Here is a 25,136-nt window from a genome sequence, read left to right on the forward strand (position 1 = left end):
TAAAGGAAAATAATAGCATGTTCCTCCAGTAGAATAAATGTCATCCCCGGAGTCTATGACATTCCTAAATCATAAAGTTATTGTTTCACATTAACAGTACGTCATTTACAAATTTACAGATACAATTAAAAAACTGTATGCCTTCACTGTTGTACTCATGGTCATTTCTGCCTGTTTAAGTAGTTCTGCTTGTTACAGCTGTAACACCTGATGTGAGAAAATGTATGTGGGAATCTGATGAAGGGAAAAAGGTCAGACTGGTCAAAAGCAAACTACATAAGAGCAGCATGATGGATGTTTTTAACAAGCTTTGACTTCAGGTCACCATAATATTTAAATACTAAATAGTTTAAATAATATTTAAACTGAATACTTTGGTTAAAAATGATAATTTAGAGTCTAAAATAAAAGATCATCACAGTTCGGCATGTGTTGGCAACTAAAAAAAAAAAAGAAAAACTGACACTTTTTTAAATAAACCAAGTTTTGGTGGTTACATCATGTAAACATCATACATTATGACCTTAACTAGGTGACTATATTTATGCTGAATCAATTTCTTAATGCCTTTCTTTTTATCTTAATTCAGCTCACGGTTAAAATGTGCCACTGAGAACTGTGAATCTCCTTAAGAAGCAAACATATTTCGTATGTGCCTTTACGTTGTGCAGACAGTTATTAATCCTGCAGCTGTCTTCATTATTTTTAAAGCTTGTTTAAGAAAAACTGAAGACAAATGTGTCCACAAAAAATAAATTTACTATAGTGTATTTAAATGTTTTGACAAAGTATTGGTCAAATACTAACAAAATGTCAAGATAGCTGAATCTGCCAGGAGCATACTCTAAGATGTTTGTTTCTTATTAGAAATTTTTATATATTGTTTTATTTACATTTTATCCAAAAACTCAAAACAATAAAAACAATCTTTATAAGCATTTAAGAAATAAAGCACTTCTTATAGTTGCTGATCAGCATTTTGCTTAATTTTGAAAACCAACAAACAGTATTTTAGGGATTTAAGTTGTCATAACTTCCATAGTGTACAAACTAAACAAAAATATTTCCCAATCGAATTTTGACAATCTGATTGGACTTTTGGCAATTCAGTAAGGCAAAGGGTCTTCCTGTTTTTGGTTCCATTTATATTCCATGTCCCCCATTATTCTTTCAGGTTTGCGGTGTCACTCACCCTTCTTCACCTGTAAAGGGGGAAGAGGAGGAGGAGTACTCCTCAGGCAGGTTGTCAAGCCATCTCTAGCTTAATCAAATCAGTAATAAAAAGTTTCTCACAATTATAAACAATTGTCAGCCCAGTTTATACTGTGTTTTCCCATCTAATCACTTGAATTAAATATTAACCTACTTTTGTGTTAGTGTTTGAACAGCAGACAAACAGCTTCCATTTTTACGACTCCAAGCTTTAATGAAGCACAAACACAAGCAAGACCGATGCAGCCTGTTGGTAATTCAAAGAACACATTTATTATCCTCTGGCTATGAATGAACAGCAGTAAAAGAGAAAGGGGGGATTGTACCGCCAGCCTGCCAACCAACTCAAAGAGACAAACAGCAGGACGTGCACATCCTGCCAGCCAAGCCGCCATCACAGCAACTGTCGCCACGCAGCAGAGCTGCCATCACACGTTTGATTTGTACGCGTCTTGGACGTGATTGGCTGCGATGTGAATTGTGAGGCAAGAAGGGGTCTTATTTTTTTTGAGTAATTAACCCTTTCACTTGCATGTATTCCACTTGAGAAATTACAAGTCCTGACAGGCTCCTGTCAACAACCAGCACCAATCCCACTCTCAACAATGTGTGAGACAGAGAGTGAACACAAAGACAGTGTTTGGGCTGTCACCAGTGGGGTGCTTCGGAAACTGTCTGCAGACAATACACTGTATCTCAGCAAACCAAATGAAGGGGACACTCACTGCTGTAACGGAAGTGCCTAAAGAGAAAGGGCCTGACAACTCATACAAAGTGACAGACAAAAATGATCAATCTAATATTTGAAGATGCACAGTAGCTTTGTATGTTACAGCCTTATTCCAAATTAGATTAAATTAATATCTTTCCTCAAAATTCTACACATAAATACCCCTCTGACCACAAAAAACAAAATCACATTTACACAAGAATTCACAACTTTTGCCATGAACAATTGAGCTGTTTTCACTGATCATCCTTGAGTTGTTTCTACAACTTAAAAGGAGTCTATCTGTAGTATATTCAGTTGATTCAAGTTTATTTTGAAAGGCACACATCTGCATATAAGCACAAACACCAGGCATGAAATCAAAGGGATTCTCTGTTGACCTCTGAAGTATGATCGTATTGAGGTACAAATCTGTTGAAGGATACGGAAAATGTTCTGCTGCTACGACTACTCTTCCAAGGAACTGTTAAAGTGTTAATAATTGCTAAATATAATGTGCTTCTTTGGAGAATTATAACCAAACTTCATGCAATATGGAAAGCCTGATTGCAAAGCCAATTTCCTTCTTTTAAAAGTTGAATTGTTATTGAACAAATAGTTTCACATCTGTCCTACAGAAATAATGACTATCCTGTTTGAATTTTGTTATCTGGCAATTTCTCATAGGCATCAGCTGCTGTTTTTAAACCCTGGACAGAGCATTACAATTTGGCTTTCATTTTCAAAGTGAGAAAACAAATGAAAGGGAAAATTTATCACATTTAAAGGTCGTCAACATGTATGAAGCCATTCATCTTGGCAGACAGCTTTATTCAATGCTTAAAGGTTCCTCACAGAGCAATCAAAGCTCTGGGGAAAAAATAAAAATCTGATGTTTCATGAACAATGCTACAGATATGCATTCCAATTACTTTATAGTACCAAAACATATGCCTATTAAAGCCTTATTTCATCAAGATCATCCTGGAGTGAAGGCAGAGGATCAAAAAAGCAAATAGATGTTGAAAAACTGAAATCATTCAAGCTAAAACTGGATGTTTAATAATCATCATGTAAATGTGTCCAAAAATCTTTCAAAGCCTTCACAGGTGGCTTCCTCCATAAGCAATCTGCATTAGGTAAATGGTTTCACAAATAAAGAGTCACTGGCAGACTTCAGATTACATCCCGATGAGGCTTTTCGTTTAAAATGTACCATATGTGGAAAATAAGGCAGTTTACATGTATTAAGTATTTTATGGCCGGTGTGTGAACAGATTGCAATGCATCCTTAATGAGATCCTGTGACTTTCCTGTGCTTTACGCAGTCAGCACAAAAGTGCTTCTCTTTTGATAATCCCTAAATATAACTTTAGTTTTAATTAGAATTTAGCTTAAGGATCATTTATCGTTTAACTTGGAAAGACCTCTTTCAGACAAAAACACAAAAGCAACAAAAAGACTCAATCACATCTTAAACAGGATGTTGAATGATCAAATCTTTGAAATGTTACTTAGAGAAAGAATCACTTTTAAAAGAAATACTTTAAACATTGTTTTTGTTTGACAACATGAAGTAAGATAAGATGATACTCTTTGTCTCTATTAGTTTTCAGATTTTGGGAGCTACACTGTTTTTCTTGGCATTCTACTGTTTCCACCTGCTTCCCTTTTAAATTCCTTTTGGAACTGAATTCATGTGCCAATGGTCCCAGTGGGACAATTAAACCCATAACTCTTTATATTTTTGCTATTTAAAAGAGATAAACAATCCTAGAAGAACAGTTTCAAATAAATAAAACTATCAAAATGCAGAACACAAGACTACATCTCGTTGCTTATACTTGTGACAGTGCAATGACAATAAAGTTGAATTCTATTCTATTCTAAATAGATAAACTATGCTGTGCAAAATAAAGTATTCAATTAAAAAATGATGGGATTCTGTCAGAGTGTAAAGTAAATACCTTTTATGATCAGCTTCTCGTTTGTGTCTTTGGGAGGCGTTCTTGGTGGTGTGGATAGCCCCCTGTAGCTGAGGTTCTGTTGTCCACTGGTGGAAGAGAGCCAAGTTTCTTCCTGGTGATCACTAAAATTTAAGATCAGAGGTGCCTGCTGGTTATAAAGTAACTGACTAAGCAAGGCAAATGTTGTTGTTGTTAAAAAAGTTGTTTTTCGCTCTTTATGTCTGCACATCTGTTGAGCATCCACAAGCTGATAGGATGACTGACTGTTCAGTTTTTGACGTCAATGTTTCCAGCAAATATTGTTCTTCTTCTTGATTTTTAATGGCAGTTGGCAAAAAAAACATTAAGTAGCATTACTTAATGAGCATTACCTACTGGTATGGAGTGTGGTTTAAATATTTTACCTCTTCTGTGAGATTATATTTTATGACTATATGCAGTGGTGTCCAAATTCAGTCCCTGAGGGCTGGTATCCTGCAGATTTTAGACCTTTGCCTAGTTCAACACACCTGAATCAAAATGATACTTATTAATCAGGCCCCTGCAAAACTTAATGACATACCAAGGAGGTAATTTAGCTTTTTGAATCAGTTTTGTTGCAGCAGGGACAAAACTAAAACACCTTATTTACAGAAAATAACCCCAAACAGGTCATCCAATGCCACTAAATGCCTCTTTGATAAACAAATGCACACAAAACCAGTTGTTTCAGAGACTTTCAGGGTCAGATTAAGAAAATTAAGGCATATCTTCTGGCTGGCGCCGTAGAATGCTGAACTGGATGTGTCAAACATGATTGAAACTGGTCAGATGATCCTTAAAATATGTTAATCTGCTCTGTATATAAAAAAAAAAGTTAATGCCAAAACCTAAAAAACTGTATGCAGGGTGGTAACTGAGACAAAGTGATTAGAAAATACAAGGCTGAGGTGTCAAACTCTAGACTTAGACTTAGACTGACTTTATTGTCATTTTGCATGCACAGGGTGTATACAGAACGAAATTTCGTTGCATACGGCTCAGGACAATGTTTTGAGCTTTCAATTGTGAGGTTACTCCAGAATAAAATAGAATACAGTATAAAATATGAATATAAAATATAAAATATAAAGTGCAGGAATGACAGTAAAATATAAGTTATTTAGCTCTGTACATGTGCAAGGTATAAAGTGGAGACCAGATTTTAAGTGCAGTCCAGTTAAGAGTTCAGCAGTCTGATGGCAAGTGGGAAAAAGCTGTTTCGGAACCTGGTGGACCTGCACCGGACGCTGCGGAACCTCTTTCCAGAGGGCAGCAGGGAGAACAGTCCATGGTGGGGGTGTGAGGGGTCACTGATGATGTTTCGGCCTCGGGACACGCAGCGCTGGGATGAAATGTCCTGGATGGAGGGAAGGGGGGCCCCGATGATCCTCTCTGCTGTCCGCACCACTCTCCTCACGTTCTTCCAGTCGGAGGCGCTGCAGCTTCCACACCACACAGAGAGGCAGCTGGTCAGAATGCTCTCTATGGTGCTTCTGTAGAACGTCTTGAGGATGGGCGGGGGCAGGTGTGCTCTTCTCATCCTCCGCAGGAAATACAAACGTTTCTGTGCCCTCTTGGCCAGAGACGTGGTGTTCATAGTCCAGGTGAGGTCGTTAGTGATGTGCACCCCCAGGAATTTGGTGCTGCTGACCACCTCCACAGCCGAGCTGTTGATGAGCAGTGGAGCGTGGCTGGGCCGGTTCTTCCTGAAGTCGACGATCATCTCCTTCGTCTTGTCAACGTTCAGGATCAGGCTGTTGTCTCTGCACCAGTCCACCAGCTGCTCCACCTCCTCTCTGTAGTCCAGGTCCTAGTTCTAAAGGGCTGGTACTGTACAACTATAAGATGAACACACCTGAATCACATAATTAGGCTATTAACAAGACTCTGTAGAGCTTGAGTGTACGAGTAGATAATTCAGTCTGTCGAGTGAGGTATGTTGGATTTGGGACACTTAAAAAGTTACAGCATAGGACTCTGAACCTCGAAGGCTGAAGTTTGACACTCCTGACAAAGGGCTATTAAGTGAGAAACAGAAAAGAATTAAATGTATCCTGACCTAAGCTCACAGCTTGAGGTCGTGTTCAATGTCTGGATTATCAAAAGCTTTACCATTAGATCACAGAAGAGAGAAATCCAGCAAGGAAGTGAAGTAAATCTCTTGGATTGAAAATCACCCCCAATGGCAGTGAGGCAGCATGAGTTCTAACTAGGATTTATTTTCACCTCATAATTCTAGCATCTGTGACTTTCCTCAAAAACCTGCTCCATTGCGTAAACATTTTATAATGCATACAAAACCCCAAATCCATCTGTTTGGTTGATGATAATCATGTTATAATACAAAGAAATCCAATACACACCCCAATCTTTAAAATTTTGATTTTTTTTGACAATTATTTCTTATGTTGTGCTTTAAAGCAGTTTAAGCACTTATTTGTTCAATTTAATTAAGCGTTTTTCACTGTATTCGCCTGCAGCCCATTTAGCATGTGCTATACGTTGTAAGGTATTTATATCAAGTCTTTATAAAAATTATTTTTATAATTTTTTTGTCAGTATTGTCAAATGTTTTGGATTGTATTTTTGTTTTTACCTGGATCATTTTATTGTGATGACTTACTTTTCAGTCCAACTTTAAGAGCTTTTGTCTACATTTGACTTTTAAAAGTAAAATGTAAAAAAGTAGGATTGAGTTAAGAGAATAAAATACCTTTTCTGAACATGTTGTGTACAAGCATAGGCAGCCCAGACAGTAACAACATATGAAAGTACAAAATAAAAGCAATAAATCATCATATCATTGGCAGAAAGAGAAACTTTATGTTCTGTGTGACATTTCCAAATGGCCTGAATCCGATAGAGAGGGAGTTAATGGATATATTACTCGGGTCATAAAATAAAAGTCAAACCAAAACCAAATTTTTTCAAGGCTGTGTACAAAGCAGCTACCATCCAAGCAGTCAGTTTATTTCTACGGGTAGTTTATCCGGAACTTGATCTGCAAACCTTTTAAAAAGGAAAGTAGAATATCAACCCATTAACCTGTAGACAATGTTCTGAAACACAGTAAACCGCTGGCAAAGCAAAATACTTTATTTTTGTGTTCACTTGCTATGAACCTATACTACAATGAATATTCATTGCACATAAAATCCAACATCAGCATTCTGAAAATAGTTAGAAGCAATGTTTCAAAACAAAGCCTTTATTTAAATCAGTGGTTATCTACAAGCGAACTGGACCAGGGGGTCACAGAGCACAGACTAAGAAACAAGGTTAGTGCTTTCTTCGACAAGGTCAGCGCATGATGTACTAACCAAAATGATAATGCAATGAAAAAGTAGTTTTAATTAACGTACGCTTGTCTCTGTTTAGAAATGTTTAAAAATCTTCCATGCAAACCCACTTGCTTCTGATTTATTTCCTTATATTTTAAGGAGATGTTATCAAGAGAACAGCGCTGCCTGTACACAGTCAGACAGCATCAGTGGCGGTCTGTGCGGGTGTCACTGAGTGAGCGTCTTTATTACCTAAACACTCATTAACTTGGCAGCTTACAGGCCATTTGAACTCATGACCCACATCCTGCTTCTCATTATTGTGCAAACCAGATAGGCCGGATGACGACTCAGGAAGTCAACACATGGGGAAACAAGGGAGCTAATTCACATAATTTATATTAATATGTTAAATTATGAGCTGTGCATTATCTACAGTGTTACAGCTTCTGACTGCAATGTCTTCCTCCCTTATCTAGATGTTTTGTTGAATTAAACACACCAAACACGTTTAAGCAATTTTTAAAAAGTTTGATCAATTAAATTCTCAATGAATAGATTGTTTTAATTTACTCTCTGTGGCAGCATGTTAATAGATCTGAATGACCACTCATCCTAAAATAATTTACAACAGAGATGGAGGAAAGCTTTCAGGCGAGATTTCTGTGAAACTCCATACACATGCAGTCTGTCTTGTGGATGGAAATGTCAATAGTTACGACCCCCTCACACACACCCCCGAAGCACAACTAGAAACTGTGTGTGTGGTTAACGTTTTGCCCAGCCTCTGATCATTTAAGGACTCCCTTCCACACCAGCTTGTTGTAATTATGGGGAAAAAGTGGCAGCATGTGGTCAGGTTTATGACTCTTCTTCAAAGAGCGAGCCTGGTTTGCTCAGACCAATCTGGGTGACTGCTGAGCTGTAAATCCCAATCTGAGCCAGCTACTGCCACTAAAAGTGAGTGTGGTGAAGTGAGAGTTCAAAAAGCCCGCTTTCCTCGTAAAAATGCATCTGAAGCCCATGATGCAAATTTGTCTCCAAACATGAGGTAATTTAATGTATAATTAGAAAATGTATGAAAAAAATACATAAAACAGAGACGGAAAGTTTTTTCTTTGAAGTGTCAATTAAACAAAAAGAACTCATTTTGAAAATATTTGACTGAAAACATGAAACAGAGAATAAAGCAGCCTTAAAACTGCAATGAGACTTTAATGGAATAAGGAAATCATAGTCTGCAAATAAGGGCATTACAAAGACCTGAGTCAGAAAAGGTAATTTTGAATAAATTAAAGAAAAACTTTACCTAAGAAACTATAGTCGGATAATTCAGAGCATCACAACCCTTGCTTAGTGCTACGCTGGTGTAGGGAGGAGGTCTTGACTTTTCAGTGAACTCATTTTTATTCTCACAAACACCCCGGCTCCCCCGCTAATGATAAGAGCCCTGAGGCAAGTCAGGTCATATGGGACTGGCTGTGCTCAGACAGAGACCGTCAAGACATCTGGAACAGCCTCAGCCAACTGTTTCAACTCTAGCACACACAGTGTCTTGTAAAGGTTTTTGCAACCTTTGACCTTTATATATCCTGTATCGTTACATTCTCAAATTTCATTGTATTTTCTCTGCATTTTTCAGCGAATTTGTAAGTATGAATTAAAAGAAAGTAATAAGTGATGATCACAGTTTCAAAAAACTGAAAAGTGTGTCATAAGTGTTCATCTTTGACTGGACCATTCTAACTCTGTTTACTAGTTTATTCTCAATATCCTGCTGCAGGGTGAACTTCTGGCTCAGTTTCAAATCTTTTGCAGCTTTGAACGGGGTTCTTTTCCGGATTGCCATGCTCCCATCAAATCTCAATTTATGTGTCCTTCTAAATTTAAGAATCCCCACAGCATTATGCTGCCCCTATCATATTTCATTGTGGAGCTTGTTTATTCAGGATGTTAGATTTTATATGTTGACTATAACTGGCACATTTACATGGACATAAGCAATCAGAATGAACGGCCTATGGGAATAAAAATATGTCATGTGCCCCACAGGGAATATTCTGAAATTGTAGTTCAAATGAGAGGAGTGGTTTATGCCGATTAAGCATCCAAACAGTGTAAACACTTGTTCTGATTTTGGCACACTAACCTAATTGAACATTACAGAGGGAAGTGCAATAGTTGGAGTCAGCACAGAACTTTGAAGGATGTTTATTTCCTCTCAATCTCTCGTTCCATAATGCAAGAAGACCAACAGCATGTAATGCTTAGTTTGTACTTTAATTAGAGAATGGAGTAACATCTCAATCATTATTAGAACCTGGCACAGAACAAACACACTACTGCTTTGGGGTTTCTGGGGTGGGAGTTCAACACAGAAGGAAGAACAACTTCTGTGTTTTTTAGGGAAATTTTACATGTGTCTGATTCTATTCTGAATAAAGCCTGGTGCATGAAAACACACGTCATTTGATTAATTAATTTTGTGCCCATACAAATGATACATTCAGAATATGTAATCTTAACACATTTTAAGCCATTCGAGGAACCATTGTCTACATGTTTGCTGTGTGTTTAGGATAAACTTAGGAACTTTATCTGGGTACGTTTAAAAAAATAAATAAATAAATTTTTGTTGTTCTATACTCAACAGCCTTTTTCCTGACCTCTCAGTCCTGTTCCTTCTTCCTCAAGACGTTGTTTATTCTCAACAAAGTTCTGAGTTCACAGAACAATTGTGTTTATACAAACATAAAATCACAAATCCTAAATATTCATTAGGCCTACCAAAAGCAGCACCTGATTTTATTCAGTGATATAATAAAAGGAGCAAAATACAAATGTATGCCACAATTATCTACTACTTTGTATTGATCTTTTCCACAATAAATCCAAAATAAATAAATCTACATTTATGGCTGTAACATGACAAAATATGAAAATGTTTTAAAGAGGGAACACTTTTGCAACGCACTTTGTGATTTAAGTTCAACAAGGTAATGAAACAAACTACAAGAGGACATTTATTTAACTGGAAATAAATGTATATCCTGTGCAAATTATGTGTTTCACTACACACAGTTTGATAAGATTTGTCAACACAATGAGCCAATCTTCACAATGATGGGAAAAGTGCCAAACTCACCAAATCAGAAAGAAAATGTCACCCCCAGCATCTAAAACATGGTGACCAGCTGCTCTCTCCAGTCAACCAAATTAACCTCTCAGGGTTTTGATCAAAATGGAATTAAAACGGGGGAAGCAAGATGTTATTGCACAGCAGGATTAAGCTTCAAGCTGAATTTATCCACAGAGATACAGTATATTAATGAACAGGACTCCGTGTATCATATTGAGCAGCAGGTCGTTCAGACAGAGAGTTATTAATCTCCCCAGACCTGCACTTTCTCTTCTAATCTCATTTCCCATTTGTCAAATTCAACCTTTTTATAAGTTCAGTATTTGGCCTTTACTGACTCAGGTTAACAGAAAAAAGTACAGAAAATGGCACCAATTTCACCTCCTGTAATACACTGAACCCTAGAAATGAGAATATGTTAAAGTTACAACTAATCCAGATTTGTTTGAGAATTTAAGATATTTATAGGGGAATGGCTAAAAAATGCATTATTGTAGAATTAGGTTATACTTTTATAGAAAGGTTTCTGTCATCTTCCTAACTTCTCTGTTTCTATAAATTGAAGGCTTCTTTCTATGCATATCACTAACATATTAAAATAAAAACATACTTTAAAACAAACTGGAGAAGATTTCTGGAGCAAATTTAAGAAGCGGTCATAAAAACAACTGCTCATTTCTTTGCCAATAAATTGAACTGAATACAAATTTGGGTTTTATAAGTGAGATTTTGTTGAAACAATATAATCTTAAAGATTAAACCTGCAGCAGATAACTCCCCTGGAATCTTTGTGTAGTCTAAATTCAGATAAATTGGTCTTGCAGGTTGATGCTACAGCTAGCCAAAGACCAAGCCAAAGCAGACGCCTTCCATCCTTTTACAAGTTCACTCTCAACAACATTTATGTGAGCAGTATTTTATCAACTAACTCCAGCAATCTTTACAATGGGTGACTATTTAAGAGAACGCTGGTGATTATTTACACAGGAAATGGAGGTATGAGGTGTTGAACTAATGATGTGTGAATCAGACACTGAGAATGGAAAAGATATGCTAAAGGTTTTCTGGCGATGACCTTTTCTCAAACTGTTTTAGTTAGTTCAAATATTGATACCTTAGGTCTCTTGAATTATATAAAAAAAATAATTTAAGTACTATAGTGCTTAACTGATTAAAATTTCTTGGTCTGGAGGAATTTTGAATTTAAATATTACTCCTTGAACTCTTAATCATCTTGCATTATTTTATCCCTGGGAATGATTTTTTTACGTTAAGCTATTTTTTATTTAGAGAGACTTTGTGCATTATGAGCAGCAAACATCAATGCTAAATAAACATTTTTTTAAAAGGTAATTTCTCTATTTTGCGCATGTGTGCTTAAATAAACTATAGATCAAATTGGTTTAAGAATAAGTCTGTAAAATAAAATGTTTAAAAAGTGAAAATGTGCGAATACTTCCTGGTGTTAGACGCTAGAAGAATTCGCATGATTGGCACCTGTCAATCATTGTAGAAGGTTTGCCAGCAAACTGACAAAAGCGGTCGCAATTTGTCCAGAAACATACCCCCCTTATCTTTAGGAATTGAACCTCAGTGGTTCATCATTGCTAGCGGGCTGCGCTCAGAGAGATTTCCAGGAAAATAATAAAAATGTCGGTCCAACGTCGTCAGTGGGGAACATGCAATCCCGTCAGCTGCTACCCAGAGCGTGTAGAGGGCGGAATACAGTTTATTACATTTCTAAAACCCAAACGAGTCTGGAATACAATGCTTGAAATGGATCAAGGCCTGCAGTCGACCTCATGTCCAGTTGAATGAAACTGTGATCAAAGGCAACTACCACATGTTCCTCTGCAAGAAGGTAACTGGCACTAACCATCCCATTTTTATCACTTATTGATAGTCAAGTCAGAGATCAATTAGTAAAGGTAATTATGCTTGATTTTGTGTGTAACTTCAGCATTTACACTTTAGCACCTTTTTATGCTGTTTCTTTTTAAGTAGGTTTTCACAAGTCATTACTCACCCGCTTTGTACGGGTAAAATGCACCCGCCACAGCTTTCACACTCACATCAAGTGAGAGTTTGTCCTTTATTCTTCGTCTGGCTGCGAAAATTTGGGTTTTAACTTTGAATTCTCTGTTGTTACCCGGAAATAACCTTACAGAACCGATGTACGATTCGTTGGAGAATTTTCTTGCCTGCCGACTTTGCTTCAGTATTGGCTGATAAAACCAAAATAACTCGAACATCATTATTTTCCACTACCTCTGCCATTATAGCACTGTTTGTCTGAGACACAGACATGAATACTATTCATCTCTATGGTCCGAGGTATGCGCTACTTCCGCATGTACTCTTCTTCTTGCTCTTGTATTTTATTGGCGGATGGCAAACCAGCTTAACGTTTGCCATCCAGTAGGTGGCGGTGCTTTTACCGCCACCTACTGGACTGGAGTGTGAACGTCAACGAAAGAGGGAATATATCAATACATACAACAATGGTGCGTGTGAGCATATATATATATATATATATATATATATATATATATATATATATATATATATATATATATATATATATATATATAAACGTTTCATATTTTCCTGTCCCAAAATGAGAACTATTAGGGCCTGTATAACTTAAGACATATTATTACTTCTTCCAGCATCATGTCAGTTTTCCTGTGATGAATTATCATAACCTCACTTTTTAAAAAAAAATGTACTAATCATTTAAGCAGATTTGAGGTGATTCTGTGAAAGAAGACAAATTCTTGTAATTCAGTAACCCAAGTTCCCACTGGTCTGGATTTGTATTTTCTTGGAAAAAGCCCTTCAATTTTGGATGATGAAATGATCAAACTTGTTCACATCTGTAAGAAGAAACATTTTATTCACAGATACTGGGAAAAAACACAAGCTGCCATATTATACATCTATACACAAGGTTTGAAAATCCTATACAAAAACAAAGATCTTAGAAAATATGGGTTTTGATATGAAACGAGACCTTACATATTATCACACCTTGGAAAAGAAGCTCTGTTTGTTTTTTTGTTTTTTTATTCATGAGCCCACCCTCTTCCTTAGTGAAAACCAAAATTATTGTAAAAAATTAGAATGGTAAAAATGGAGAGTAGAAATCATCTGTAAAAATGGTTAAAAAATCTCATGCAGCATCTTCTGTGAGGGCCTGAGAGAGTACATCTTTGTAAAAGGAAACAAAACAAGCACACCAAGATAAATCATAGCCAGTCTGGTTTTTCATGTTTTTGGAACAATCATTCTCTCAGATCTCTCTTCTTCTCTGTGTGTCAGCCATTTGATTCATAAACGTGTTTGGGTGGCTTCAAAGAGCCAATATGATTGATTTTTGCTGGACACCGCTACAATCACCGTCCATTCCTGCATCCTTTCCCGAGGAAGCAGATTTAGTCATTGTGGGAGATGCTTATTAAATGTTGCCATTTTTTTCTAAACAGTCTTGTTGCAGATAAAGATTAACGTTGCTTCTGAGGACTTTAAAAGTAGTTACAGTGTAAATGTGCTGGAATGCATAGAACTGAGGCTTGGTAGCACTTGGGAAAAGCACTGTTCAGGAAAAATACTGTACAGGAAGAGGCTGGCACATTGGCACTGTCTCATTTGTATTTTACATTACATAGTTCAAACCATCTGCAGAGAAATAAGGGTCAAAGATGAGACCTACTGTCACAACTGAGGGTGGAAAACTCTCTCAATGTCCATCACAGTGCCCTTCTGATTGTTTTGGCTTCATTTTTTGATTTCCAGGGAGATAAACATCAGTTAGCACATTTCAAATAAACTTTGCTTGCCATCAAACACACCAGCTGATCCACCGAGACCAATTTTGATAAAGGCAACTGTAGGAAAAACAAATCATTTCCACCCTGTGAGCTTTTACAGGCCAGCTGACAGGAGGAAAGGCGGTCTGTGATGAAATAATACAGTCCAGTTTGAAAGTCTAGAAAACTACAGAAATACAAATCGAACTTAAGGCGCAAGAGGCTGAATGACCATGGAGAAAATGCTGACTTGAGGTTAGAAACAAGAGAAAAGGCAAAGTCTGGGACCGCAATAACATTAGCTTATTGCTTCTTATGTTTTCTTTATTTTTCCCACTTAAAAAAAGGTTAATTGTACACACCACACATTCATTTAAATACACTATACAATGCGGTATAAAATATTTTTTTTCTTAAAAGCAACGTGTTCAGGGTTATGTTCAGGTATGCTTAAAACACCTGCGTTGTATGAAAAATAATGACTCAAAAAGAACATTAAAAAAAGGCACTTCAGGGTGTTTGTCGACTTTTCAGTAAGTGATAGCCACTGCTTTGCCATGAAGACAACAGCGTTTGTGCTCACGCTTCATTCCTCTGCTTTGTCCTAGACAACGAGGCACTGTAGCTCAGATGGTCGAGATCTCCTATGTTTTTCAGTAAAGCTCCGCTCTTGGCCCCCATCCGTCTCTTTAGTACTTCATTCCAGTGATATCTATAGACTGACTGCTACATCTCTTCTACCTTTTTCTTCTCACTTCCACTTTCTTTTAGATTCCTACTTGCTTTTGTCCTCAGACTTCAACTTCCCGCAGTCCCTCTTGAGTGCCGGGTGTCGACGGCATGCTGATGTCGAAACAAGTCACCATCATGACGTGGGACTTGCAAAGATTGACGCAAAACTCCAACTCCTCTGTGGCCTGTGCCAAGGCCTCCAGGTACTCTGGAGACTCTTTATCCATACTCTGGTCCACATCAACTGTTGAGACAAGAGATCTTGTCTTAGGACTTAAAACAAATGTATTTTTTAGGCTATGGACTGAAATATCAGTACACCAAAAGTGACAATGACTTACATTCTCCAACCCACTTGCTCGGATCCATCATTAGTCGAATCTTTGTGTCCTCTAGCTCCTCCAACAACACTTGATGTTTTGCTCTTAATTCCCTCACCTGCTGTTGCCTTCTCTCTAGCAACCTCCACTTGCTGTTAAAATACACCAGACCCTAAAACAGGATAAAAAGGGGATTATTCATTGCAGTAGCCAGAGGATTCTGTAGAATCCATTAAGAGAGAGTAAACAACCAGTTTCTAATTGTGAAGAGTATAACAGTAAAGTAAGCACTTTGAGTCAAGCCTGTGTATTTCCTTTTTCTGTCTATCTAGACCACAAACTGCATATTGAAAGTGTTATATTTTGAATGAATGAATGAATGAAGTATCAATTTAGATTTGTTTAATCCAGAATCTCAGCCAATATGAAAAAAAGCATACCTTTTCAACTTCTTGGTAGGGTTGCTGCAAGAAATTGAGACAAAAAGTTGGATCAGTAAATGATAGCTATGTATAAACCGTGTATAAATATTGTTTTAGTAGTAGCTTGCAGTAAAATTTTGCAAGCCAATAAAAGAAAATCACATTATTACTTCTGATTAAAGAAACAGGACATATTTAAAATTTACAGTGCCTAGAGAAAATATTTAATTGTCTTCAACAAACTACAACATATATTTTAATGGGGTTTGATATAATAGAGCAACAAAAAGCTTCGTGTGACATCATTCTGAATTGCCTGATATTTAGATACATTCTTATTCCCTTTAAATCTATTTCTTTCCTAATACTGTAGAAGAAACACATTGCCACAGCATGATGATTTCACCACCTTGTTTCACTTTAGGAATGGATGAAGTGCAGGGTCAGTCTTTCTACTGTATTTAGGTGAGTTCTGGATTTTATTGAAGTATACCAAAATAAAAGATTCTAAATTTAGATTTTAATCTGATCCCAGAAAAATACCCTGAAGATTGTAGTTGTAGTATGACAAAATGTTGAGTGTGTGAATTCTTGTTTAAGACAGTGTAATGGTTTTTCTAATTGGTTGTTAATATTTTTCAATCAATGTATTCTTTTTTTTTTTAAAGAAATATATTTATTGTTTTCAACAAATTATTAAAAGATTAAAAGAAACCTAACGGGAGAATTCATTTGGCAGTGGTTTTAGTAAAGTGAGAATGTATTTGCATATGTCCATATGGTCACTCTATTTATGTCCGTCTTTTGCTTTCATTTTTACACACCTCCCTGGTCTTCTCACATTCAAATCAGGACACCCTTATCAGTGCACTAGACTTCTGATATTCATGGGGAATGCTACCAAAATACCAAGCACAAAGTCTGGACACAGACATTTTAACGACAGGATTTGCTGCTGAGCTAACTGAAGGTCAAACGTCTGGGGCATATTATTCTTGTCCTACTTGTTAAAAGGAAATTAGATGGAAAAGATTCAAGTTATTTTCACAAAGTCCTGTAAATCTTTGTGGCACATCTTGAGAATGTGTGGCAATAATACTGCACTTGCAAAACAGGCTTAACAAGCAGAAGTCACAAGCCCTTCACCCAGACATGACGAAAGTTTAGCAACATGAGCTGCAAAAAATCTGGATTGACCCTCCGCTCACCTCTGTGGTTTCCTCCTGACGCCGTCTTTGGAGCCGTTCCACATCATCAATCTCATATACTTTGATCTCAAAGGGCTCTTTCAACTGTCCAGACATAGGAGGCAAGTCCACCCACTGGCCTGCTGGGGCCACCTTTTTCCCCAAGGATGATGTGTCTGGCAGGGGTGCAGGAATAAGTCGCCTTCTCTGGAAGCCTTAAAATACGCATACCATGCAGTTAGATAAGCATTTTCTATGTTTGGTTAAGGACAAGGCAAGCTTACACAATGCTATCCAAAGAGTCTCGCAGGTAAATAAAGTACATTACAAGAATAACATGCGTCATTGAAGAAGAATTGTTTCAAATGAAAACAAATGAATAGCCAAGACAAAAATGAACTAATCAAACCGTATTTACAGGAAGGCTGTAGTAAACAGTAATGTTGCAGTGGTTTGAATGAGTGAACAGTTTCTACACATGCCAGCTAAAGGGTCAGCTGCCATGCTTAATACCAGTTTTTGGAGTCAATATACAAGCAATATTTCAAAATCTATACTTTAAAAAGAGGGAACAAAGGCAGTGTTTAAAGACTAATACGATATGATTAATTTTTGAGGTGTAGGTCAGAACTCTGGCATTAGAAATATGGAATGAGCTGTAGCTGCCCTATTGTCTTTTTTACAGACATTGCATTATTCAATCCAACAAAAAATTAAACAAAGCACAAGTTTTTATGTGTCCTATTTTGACTTGAAACACTACATTCTGTCAATGTTTTTAGGATAGCCAAAGGCTAATTTAGCAGTAAACTTGACATGTCCATAACAATATTGCAGTTTCTCGCATGCTTTGTGGTCTTCAACCAATAGCCTTTCATTTTTGGACTAAAACCAACGACTTATGTCTTTTCTCTGTTATTATCTGTGCGTCCATTACATCTGTTATTTTTCTTACCATTAGCTCTTTTCTTGGGATACTTGGAGCTCCTTGCTCTGCCTGAAGATGAAATCCCACTTTCACTCATGGAGTCAAGGGCAGACGAAGCACTACCTGTGGCTTCACTGTCCCTGATCATGCTCTCATATCCGCTGCTGCCTCCACTGTGGTAGAACAGAGCTGTGCGGCCCATGGCTGGAGGCAGTTCACCACTCAGCACGCTGCTGTTGTCACTGCCATGACCACTGCTATAGCGCTGAGGCCGTCTGGGTGCAGTGATTTTACTGTACGGAGAAGGTAGCATGGCTGTGGGGGACTTGTCATCAGCCACATTTACTCCACTGTCATTCCCGCTGTCTGAATCTCCTGAACCTCTCCCATGCTTTCCTGATATGTTCCCTGTTGCAAGTTCGCTGACACGACTGTTTGCGGCCCTAATGGCCTGCTTTGTGCCCATGATAGTCCCTCTCCCAGGTTTATTTGGGACTGGAGCAGTAGTCCGAGAGCCTGATATTCGACCTGTTGGCGGGAGGTTGGCATTAGTATTCCGGGTCACGGGAGAGGCCAAAGATTTAGTAGAGGAGCTGAGGCCCTTGGAGTTATTGGCTGATAGTGAGCGTGCTTTATTCCCATTAACTGCTCCTAATGCTCTTGTATTTACAGAGGTCTTAGCCTGACTTGGCTTAGTATTGTTTCCTCCACTTTGAGTAGACTGGAAGGTAGCTATCGGAGAACTAGATGAATTAGGAATACCAAATCTTGGAATTGACTTGTTGGATTTGCTACCCAGACTTGCTCCACTGTTTTCCCTGCTAAGCGTAGCTCTGGAGCCAGAGAGAGAAAGGCTTTCACACCTTTCAAGTGACATTTGGCTGCCATAATGCAGACCAACCTCTCCTTTAGAACCTTTGGCCTTCAGGCTAGAGGTAACTTTGGCTGTGTTGAGGCTGGAGGTTTTGAAATTGGTAGAGTCTGCTTTACGATGTACCTCAAGTTCATCCTCTGAAACAGCTGTCCTTCCCCCATAGGTCCTCACTGCCACTCCATATGCTGACTTTAAGGCACTTTGGGGCAGCAAAATCTTAGTCTTGTGATCAAGGCTTGATTTCCTAACTGGAGGAGGAGGTGGTGAGGTGCAACCAGGCTTGGGGAGATTACTTGCTTTCTGTGAGTTAGCCTTGTTGTTTTTCCCTAGCGAGGAGAATTTAAGGCTTCCAGAAGATGAAGCAATATCTTGGCTTCCCTTGTGATCTGAAGAGGAATGAATAACAGGCACCGTTCCCAGGGTGGTGGCTCCTCGCCTCAGCTGAGGCATTCTGCTGGGTGGATTTCTGGTAGCTGACTTCTCACAGCCATCAACCACTCTCTGGGATGAGGTAGACCCCTGTACCTTGGGAGGGTGAGGTACACTGTTGCTGTTGTTAGATGCTTTGCTGGAAAAGACACCACAGGGGGGATTTCTGAGAAATCTGCTGGTGCTGCTGTCAGAAGTCTGAGGTTCTGCGTGGTTGTTGACGCGCTGCCAGGGATCCTCCTGTTTAGCTTCTTGCCTCGGTGGATCTCTACTGCTGCTGCTGCTACTGCTACTGCTATGAGAGATGGATGAGGTAGGTTTAATCTTCCTGGGAAGACTAGAGTGGACAATCGAGGAGCCCTGTGGAAGTGGAGGGGAGCTCACTGAGTGAGCTTTGGATAATTTAGATGTAAATCGAAGGGACCCTTTGGTTGATTCTGGGGATTGGGGGCATCTCGACAATGACAGTTTACTTGATGTGGCACTGTCACTGTCTTGTTCAGAAAAACTGAATCCACTGTCATTTAAGGAGCTCTTGGCATCTCTTGTAGATGACATACAATGAAACATTTCAAGGGAATCGAAGTAAAAGGTGGACTCTGGCCCTATGTGTTGGGCCTGTGGAAGGAAAACATCTGTTGAATGGGCCCCTTCACTTTCCAAGGTGCAGACACTGACCTCACTCAACCAAGAACTGATAGACGAACCCCTGCTGTCTATACACTCCATTGTGCTCTCCTGGGTGGGTGTCACCATGGCAATGTTGACCTCAGATCCTCCCACAGTTGATGTGTAGGCATCAAATTCATCATTGATGCTGCTGATGATGCTGACAGGCCTAGAACCAGAGGCCAGGGCCTGAAGTGAGCAGTCACTGTTAAAGCTAATAATGCTTGATGGCCGACCCTTATCTACAATACTACCAATGGAGAGCTCTTCCACAACAGTAAACACTAACTCATCCTCCCCATTCAGCTCCACTGGCTGCTGTAGGGTGACAGTAGCTCTAAGGATATCGCGATCCAAACACCTTTCCCTTAAAGTTGAGCGCACTTGACACACCTCTACAGGTGCTCTGAGAAAAGGCGATGTGCAAGGGTCCCTTCTTTTAACAGCTTGGTGGCTCATTCCCACTGGTGGCATCCTGGTGCCTGATCGTTCTCCTTTTTCAGGATTTTCCATTTGTTGTGAAGGAGGTGGAGCTGGCTTCGGCAAAGCTTTCTTATTGGGATAAACTTTCTCCCTTACTACAGGCTCAGAGCTTATGGCTATGGGAGCTGTTGATCTGTTTGTGGTGACCTGGCTTTCAGACATCAGCACCTTCTCTCCATCTGCACTGGTTCTGCATACATTTTGGACAGTCTCTGCTGGAACCCTTTCTGAAGGCATGCATTGTCTCTTGTTGGCATCAAGTTTGGGTATAACATTGGCACTGCAGGATATTTGAATAGGAATAGATTGTTTAGTTGAGATTCCCTCTTGGTTGTTGTAAAGATTTATTCCAGTCTTTGGTGAATTACAGACTTGGTTTTCCTTGGATTTTTCTGTTTTAGGGCTAGCCTGGTTTCTCTTGCCTTCTCCAACAAAGGCAGTGGGCTCTTCACTACCGTCTATACATTCCAATCTCTCCTGCAGCTCAGCAAATGTGTTGCACTTAAAGAACTGGTCTCTATCCTGAGGGCCCTCTTTTGCAGATCTCTTCTTGTTAAGCGAGGGGATTATGGGAACAAAGGCAGGTGGGCCTTCATTGTCACTAAGCTCTCTATCTGAAATTGCAGTTCCCCCAGGTCCGACATAAATGACGGTATCACAAGATTGTTCACTACTTGAAGAGTATTCTGGGTCGCTGAGGAGAGCTGGCAGGTCTGGATCCAGGGCTACTGTCCGAGGGTGGAACGGTCTTAAGTGTGGAGGCCGTCGAACTCTGCCTTCCTCACAGGAACTTTCCCCTCCAGATGAACTGGATGCATACTTCAAAGAAGAGCAAAATCAAAACATATAAGATTGCTATTATAAAGAACATTCGCTGCTTCAAAAGGAAGTAGTACAATGCTTCTTTTAGCATTAGCCAACCTTGGATTCTTACTAATAAGATGATCTGTGTCAAAGAGTCAGTTTCAAGTCCTACATTTAAGTCACTTGGTGTAGTGCATGGTTTGTGTACAGAGTTGAAGATTTTTAACACTCTGATGTTCATCCTTCAAACTTACAGGGGAATTAGTATCCTGTAATTACTGTTTGTAGCCTTGTAGCGATAAAGGCTGTTCCCATCCCTCAGTGTACATTTGGTGTTATAATTATAGCAGGTGACATTTTATTGGTCTAAAACATTAATGTGATGACCATTCTATTTTACAAAACCTTTTTAACTGTTATGATAGATTTCATATGGGTTTTTAATATTTCAACATATTTTACATTGCATGTCAATATTTATCTAAAGGTTAAAAGTACACATCAATAGATGCATGGAAATTAATGTCAGTAAAACTAATTGCTGTGTCTGAACAGCATAATGATCATCACCGGGACCACAACCAAATAAATACAGGCTGCTATTGGGCCTCATTTACTTTCCCTAATCACATTTACTTAGGCAGTGCTATCGATTACATGCAGAGGAGCTGAGAAAAACGTAATCTGTGATATGGAGTATTATATGGGTGCATGTGTAAGAATCTCATTTTGATGCAGATTTTATCTTGATTAAAAATAAATTTATACCTCAAGAAGACAACAAACCTGACCATGACATGTTCTTATATTGGTGACAAACTACTTTTTCATAAGTACAAAAAAGTCAGATCAATTGCTTTAATGGCAAATACCATAGCAACAAAAAGGTGAAAATTAATGCAATCTTACAGATATAGAACAGATCTTCAGCATACCTTTGATTTCTTCTTCCTCATACGGTGAATACGAGAAGCCAGCTGGATTGTGTTGAGTGAATCAGCGTAGTGGGCTGGGGAATCTGAGATATGGGCAATCATGGTGGTTCTGCAGTTGATGTTGCCAAGAGACTCCCTCAGCAACATTGTTAGTTTGCTGTCCCTAGAGAATGAATTAAAGTTGCTATTAGCAAGCAGCCCTGTCATTTTTTAAACAAGACAAAAGTAACTGATGTGTTGTGTTGTCTGGGGATGCGTCCTTAATACGTGAAGAGAAAAAAGCTCCCAGGTGACAAACTGTTAATCTTTCAAATACTATTACATTCATGTGTCACACATGGAAAAATTACTGTCTAAAGGCAAATAAATTGTCAAACCATGCACTGAAACAAACCCATGATCAATTGTGGTTTTCTTACCTGTAAGGTACATGTTTTGCTCCATTTGTCAAAGCCATTATGACGTTTCCCAGTGCGTTCAGGGAAAGACACATGCCTCCACCTCCATCTCTGCTTTTGCTCAGGACCTTCTCACAGCTTCCCAAATCAATAAGGTGCAGTCTGCTCCGTCCACCCGACACTGTGCCAATGGAAGAAGGGGAACCAGGTAAGCAGAACAAAGACATTCCCCTTTTGAAGTTACAGTGACAGGAGCAACACAGCACTGTGTCAACTGTCCAGTTTGTTTAGGAGAAAGACTCCCACTGAGGTGATTCAGTTACGGAACAACCAGCATTGTGAAGACAAAGGAATACAGCAGATAGATCAGTAAGTTTGTGGAGAAGTTTAAAACAATATCCAAAGCTCACACCATCTGAAACTGCTAAATCTACCAACTAACAAATGGAAATGGCTACATCATTGTAGCTATTGTTATATTGATCAAATCACACCTAACAAGACCACTCTTAATCCAGCCAGCTGGATTCCCAAAAAATGTATAACTCTGGGTTTGTTGTTTATGTTATGTAAAAATAATAATAATAATAAATCCACTACAATCAGGATTAAATATATATTCTAATGAATGAATAAATTAAATCAATAATTCCATATTTAGATATTAAATAAGACATTCATTCTTAAATCAAGCATTTCATATGAACAGTTATCAAATAATTATTTATTTTCAAGACAACTACACTCTTTTAATCTATTGCGGTGCAGGAAAATTCACATTTTTACTGTAAAGTGAATGCCGCAAATGTCAGCTTAGAGGCTTGAAGATTTTACAGAAATACTAACTTCCTCCTTTGCCGCTTTTCTCCATGCGATATTGGTAAATATGTAGTGTGAACAGCATGTGCGAGTTGCGCCTTTCATCTTCATCTGCATCTGGCCTGCTGGTGCTGCGTGCGGCGAGGGCTGCGTCCAGGAAGAAGCCGGCTTTCTCAGCAGTTGGGGCTCGAAGCTCGCTCTGGTTCTGGAGCTACAAGGTTAAAGAGCAGTGGTGATGTGAGCAGAAGAAGGTGTAAAAATGGAGGCGCAGTAAAAGGATAGGAGCCTGTTAATTGGACCCCAGCATACATTAGAGTGTGTCTCCAGGGCAATTAAACTAGCAGATATGCACACAGAAGAAGGAGGATTAGGAGAGGTGAGGTAGGAGATGGTAGTGGTAGGATACAAATATAAAAAAGGGGGTGGACAAGAATGAAGGTAGAAGAGATCATAAAGAAACCCACGCGTGGTTGCTGAGAGGAAGACAAGCTTCACAGGACTGCATTTCCTTTGAAGTCAAAGTCCACAGTTGCCCCCAAAAACAACATCTGTCAGCAACACCTGTGAACACCTTCAAACATCCAGTTCTTACCATCCCCCAATATTATTTCTATTGTGCTACAGAGGCCTGATTCCAATTCATCCATAATAGATGCTGACAGGAGAGTCCGCATGAGAGAGAAGAAAGCTATCAATAACATAGATGAGTTTGGCTTATACATTAAACATGGATAGAAGAAGCATGATCGAGACAGATAACTGGGAAGTCCTGGGAGATGTGGAATAAAAGAGAAACTCACACAGATGCACTGACAAGAAAGTTTAAATCTCTTTGGAGGAAAAAGGAGAGGTGGATCATAGAAAAAAAAGATCAATACTCGGATAATACTGGAACCCACGGAGAGAATGAAAGGATCAGTGAACAAAGGAAGAGTGAAGAGCTGTAGCGATACTCACCTGAGTGCCACAGATGGGATCCTCTCTCAGATGGATTCCCGGGGACTGGCCCTCCTGCAGACTGCCTGTTGACACCTCAGACAACAGGTCCTTCAGCTCTTCATCTTTCCCAAAGATTTCTACAGCAGACACACGAACTGAGAAGCGAGTGCCCGTCTTCTCCTTGCGCTCGTTGATGAGCTTGAAGAGCCAGGAAATAGCACAGGGCACAATGCCCAAGCTCTGAGTGGAGCTGTCTTTGCCAATCATGGTGTATGTTTTGCCTGTTGAGTTAAAGAGAAAGGGATAAAAATGGAAATGTAACTAGAAACATTTATTCTCACATATAAAATGGCTTGTATTTCTGAACCTTTTTTGCATCTTGTCACATTACAATGGCACATGTAATCGTTTTTATTGCAATTTTATGCAAAACACCAAGACAAATTAGTTCCTAAAGGTGAAATTAAATCTTATTTTAATAATCTAAGAAGTATGGCACCACCTTTGAAGTTAGTATGAGTCAATCTTAGCCAGCTTTGCACATGGAAAGATGAATAATTTTTCCTAATCATCTTTTCAAAATAGATTAGGCCCCAATTTTCATGGAAGATATATGTGGGGTATATGATTACCAAGTCCTACCAGAGATGTTCAAACAGATCTTGGACTGGACTTTGACTAGACCATTCTTGCACTTAAATGTACTTTAATCATACCCATTCCATTGTAGCTCTGGATGTATTTTTAGGGTTATTGTCTTGCTGGAATGTAATCCCCCACCTCAGTTATTCAAGTGTTTTTCAACCCCTAACAGGTTTTCTCACAAGATTTTATCTCAGATGTAAAGTCAACTGCTTGGGTTGGAATTAAATTTTGGATAATTAGAAAAAAAGTCCAAATGCACACTTTGCAGATTCTTGAATCCCATGTTAATTTCCTTCTAATTAGTAATTATGTGTTACTTTGTGTTTGTCCAATTCAAACCCAATACAACCCATTAGGGTTTGGGATTCTGACCTAACAAGATGTGGAGGTCTTACGAGGTACAGGTAGTGTTTT

General features: G+C 38.7%; 1 protein-coding gene across 3 annotated transcripts in view; it reads right to left on the bottom strand.

The window, feature by feature from the left end:
• Window positions 1–13,208: 13,208 nt before the first annotated feature.
• LOC102224400 (kinesin-like protein KIF26A) overlaps window positions 13,209–25,136 on the bottom strand; it is an 83,923-nt gene continuing 71,995 nt past the window's right edge. For all 3 annotated transcript variants that reach the window (XM_023352681.1, XM_014476209.2, XM_023352680.1), the window contains 9 exons: window positions 24,096–24,358; window positions 23,166–23,349; window positions 22,341–22,500; window positions 21,922–22,084; window positions 17,755–21,001; window positions 16,821–17,014; window positions 15,631–15,654; window positions 15,212–15,362; window positions 13,209–15,114 (listed from right to left, as the gene is read on the bottom strand). In XM_023352681.1, coding sequence (XP_023208449.1) covers window positions 14,930–15,114; window positions 15,212–15,362; window positions 15,631–15,654; window positions 16,821–17,014; window positions 17,755–21,001; window positions 21,922–22,084; window positions 22,341–22,500; window positions 23,166–23,349; window positions 24,096–24,358 — 4,571 coding nt within the window. In that variant the 3' untranslated portion in view covers window positions 13,209–14,929. The remainder of the gene's footprint in view (window positions 15,115–15,211; window positions 15,363–15,630; window positions 15,655–16,820; window positions 17,015–17,754; window positions 21,002–21,921; window positions 22,085–22,340; window positions 22,501–23,165; window positions 23,350–24,095; window positions 24,359–25,136) is intronic.

Source organism: Xiphophorus maculatus, chromosome 19 (assembly GCF_002775205.1).
Source record: "Xiphophorus maculatus strain JP 163 A chromosome 19, X_maculatus-5.0-male, whole genome shotgun sequence".
NCBI classification, from domain to species: Eukaryota; Metazoa; Chordata; class Actinopteri; order Cyprinodontiformes; family Poeciliidae; genus Xiphophorus; species Xiphophorus maculatus.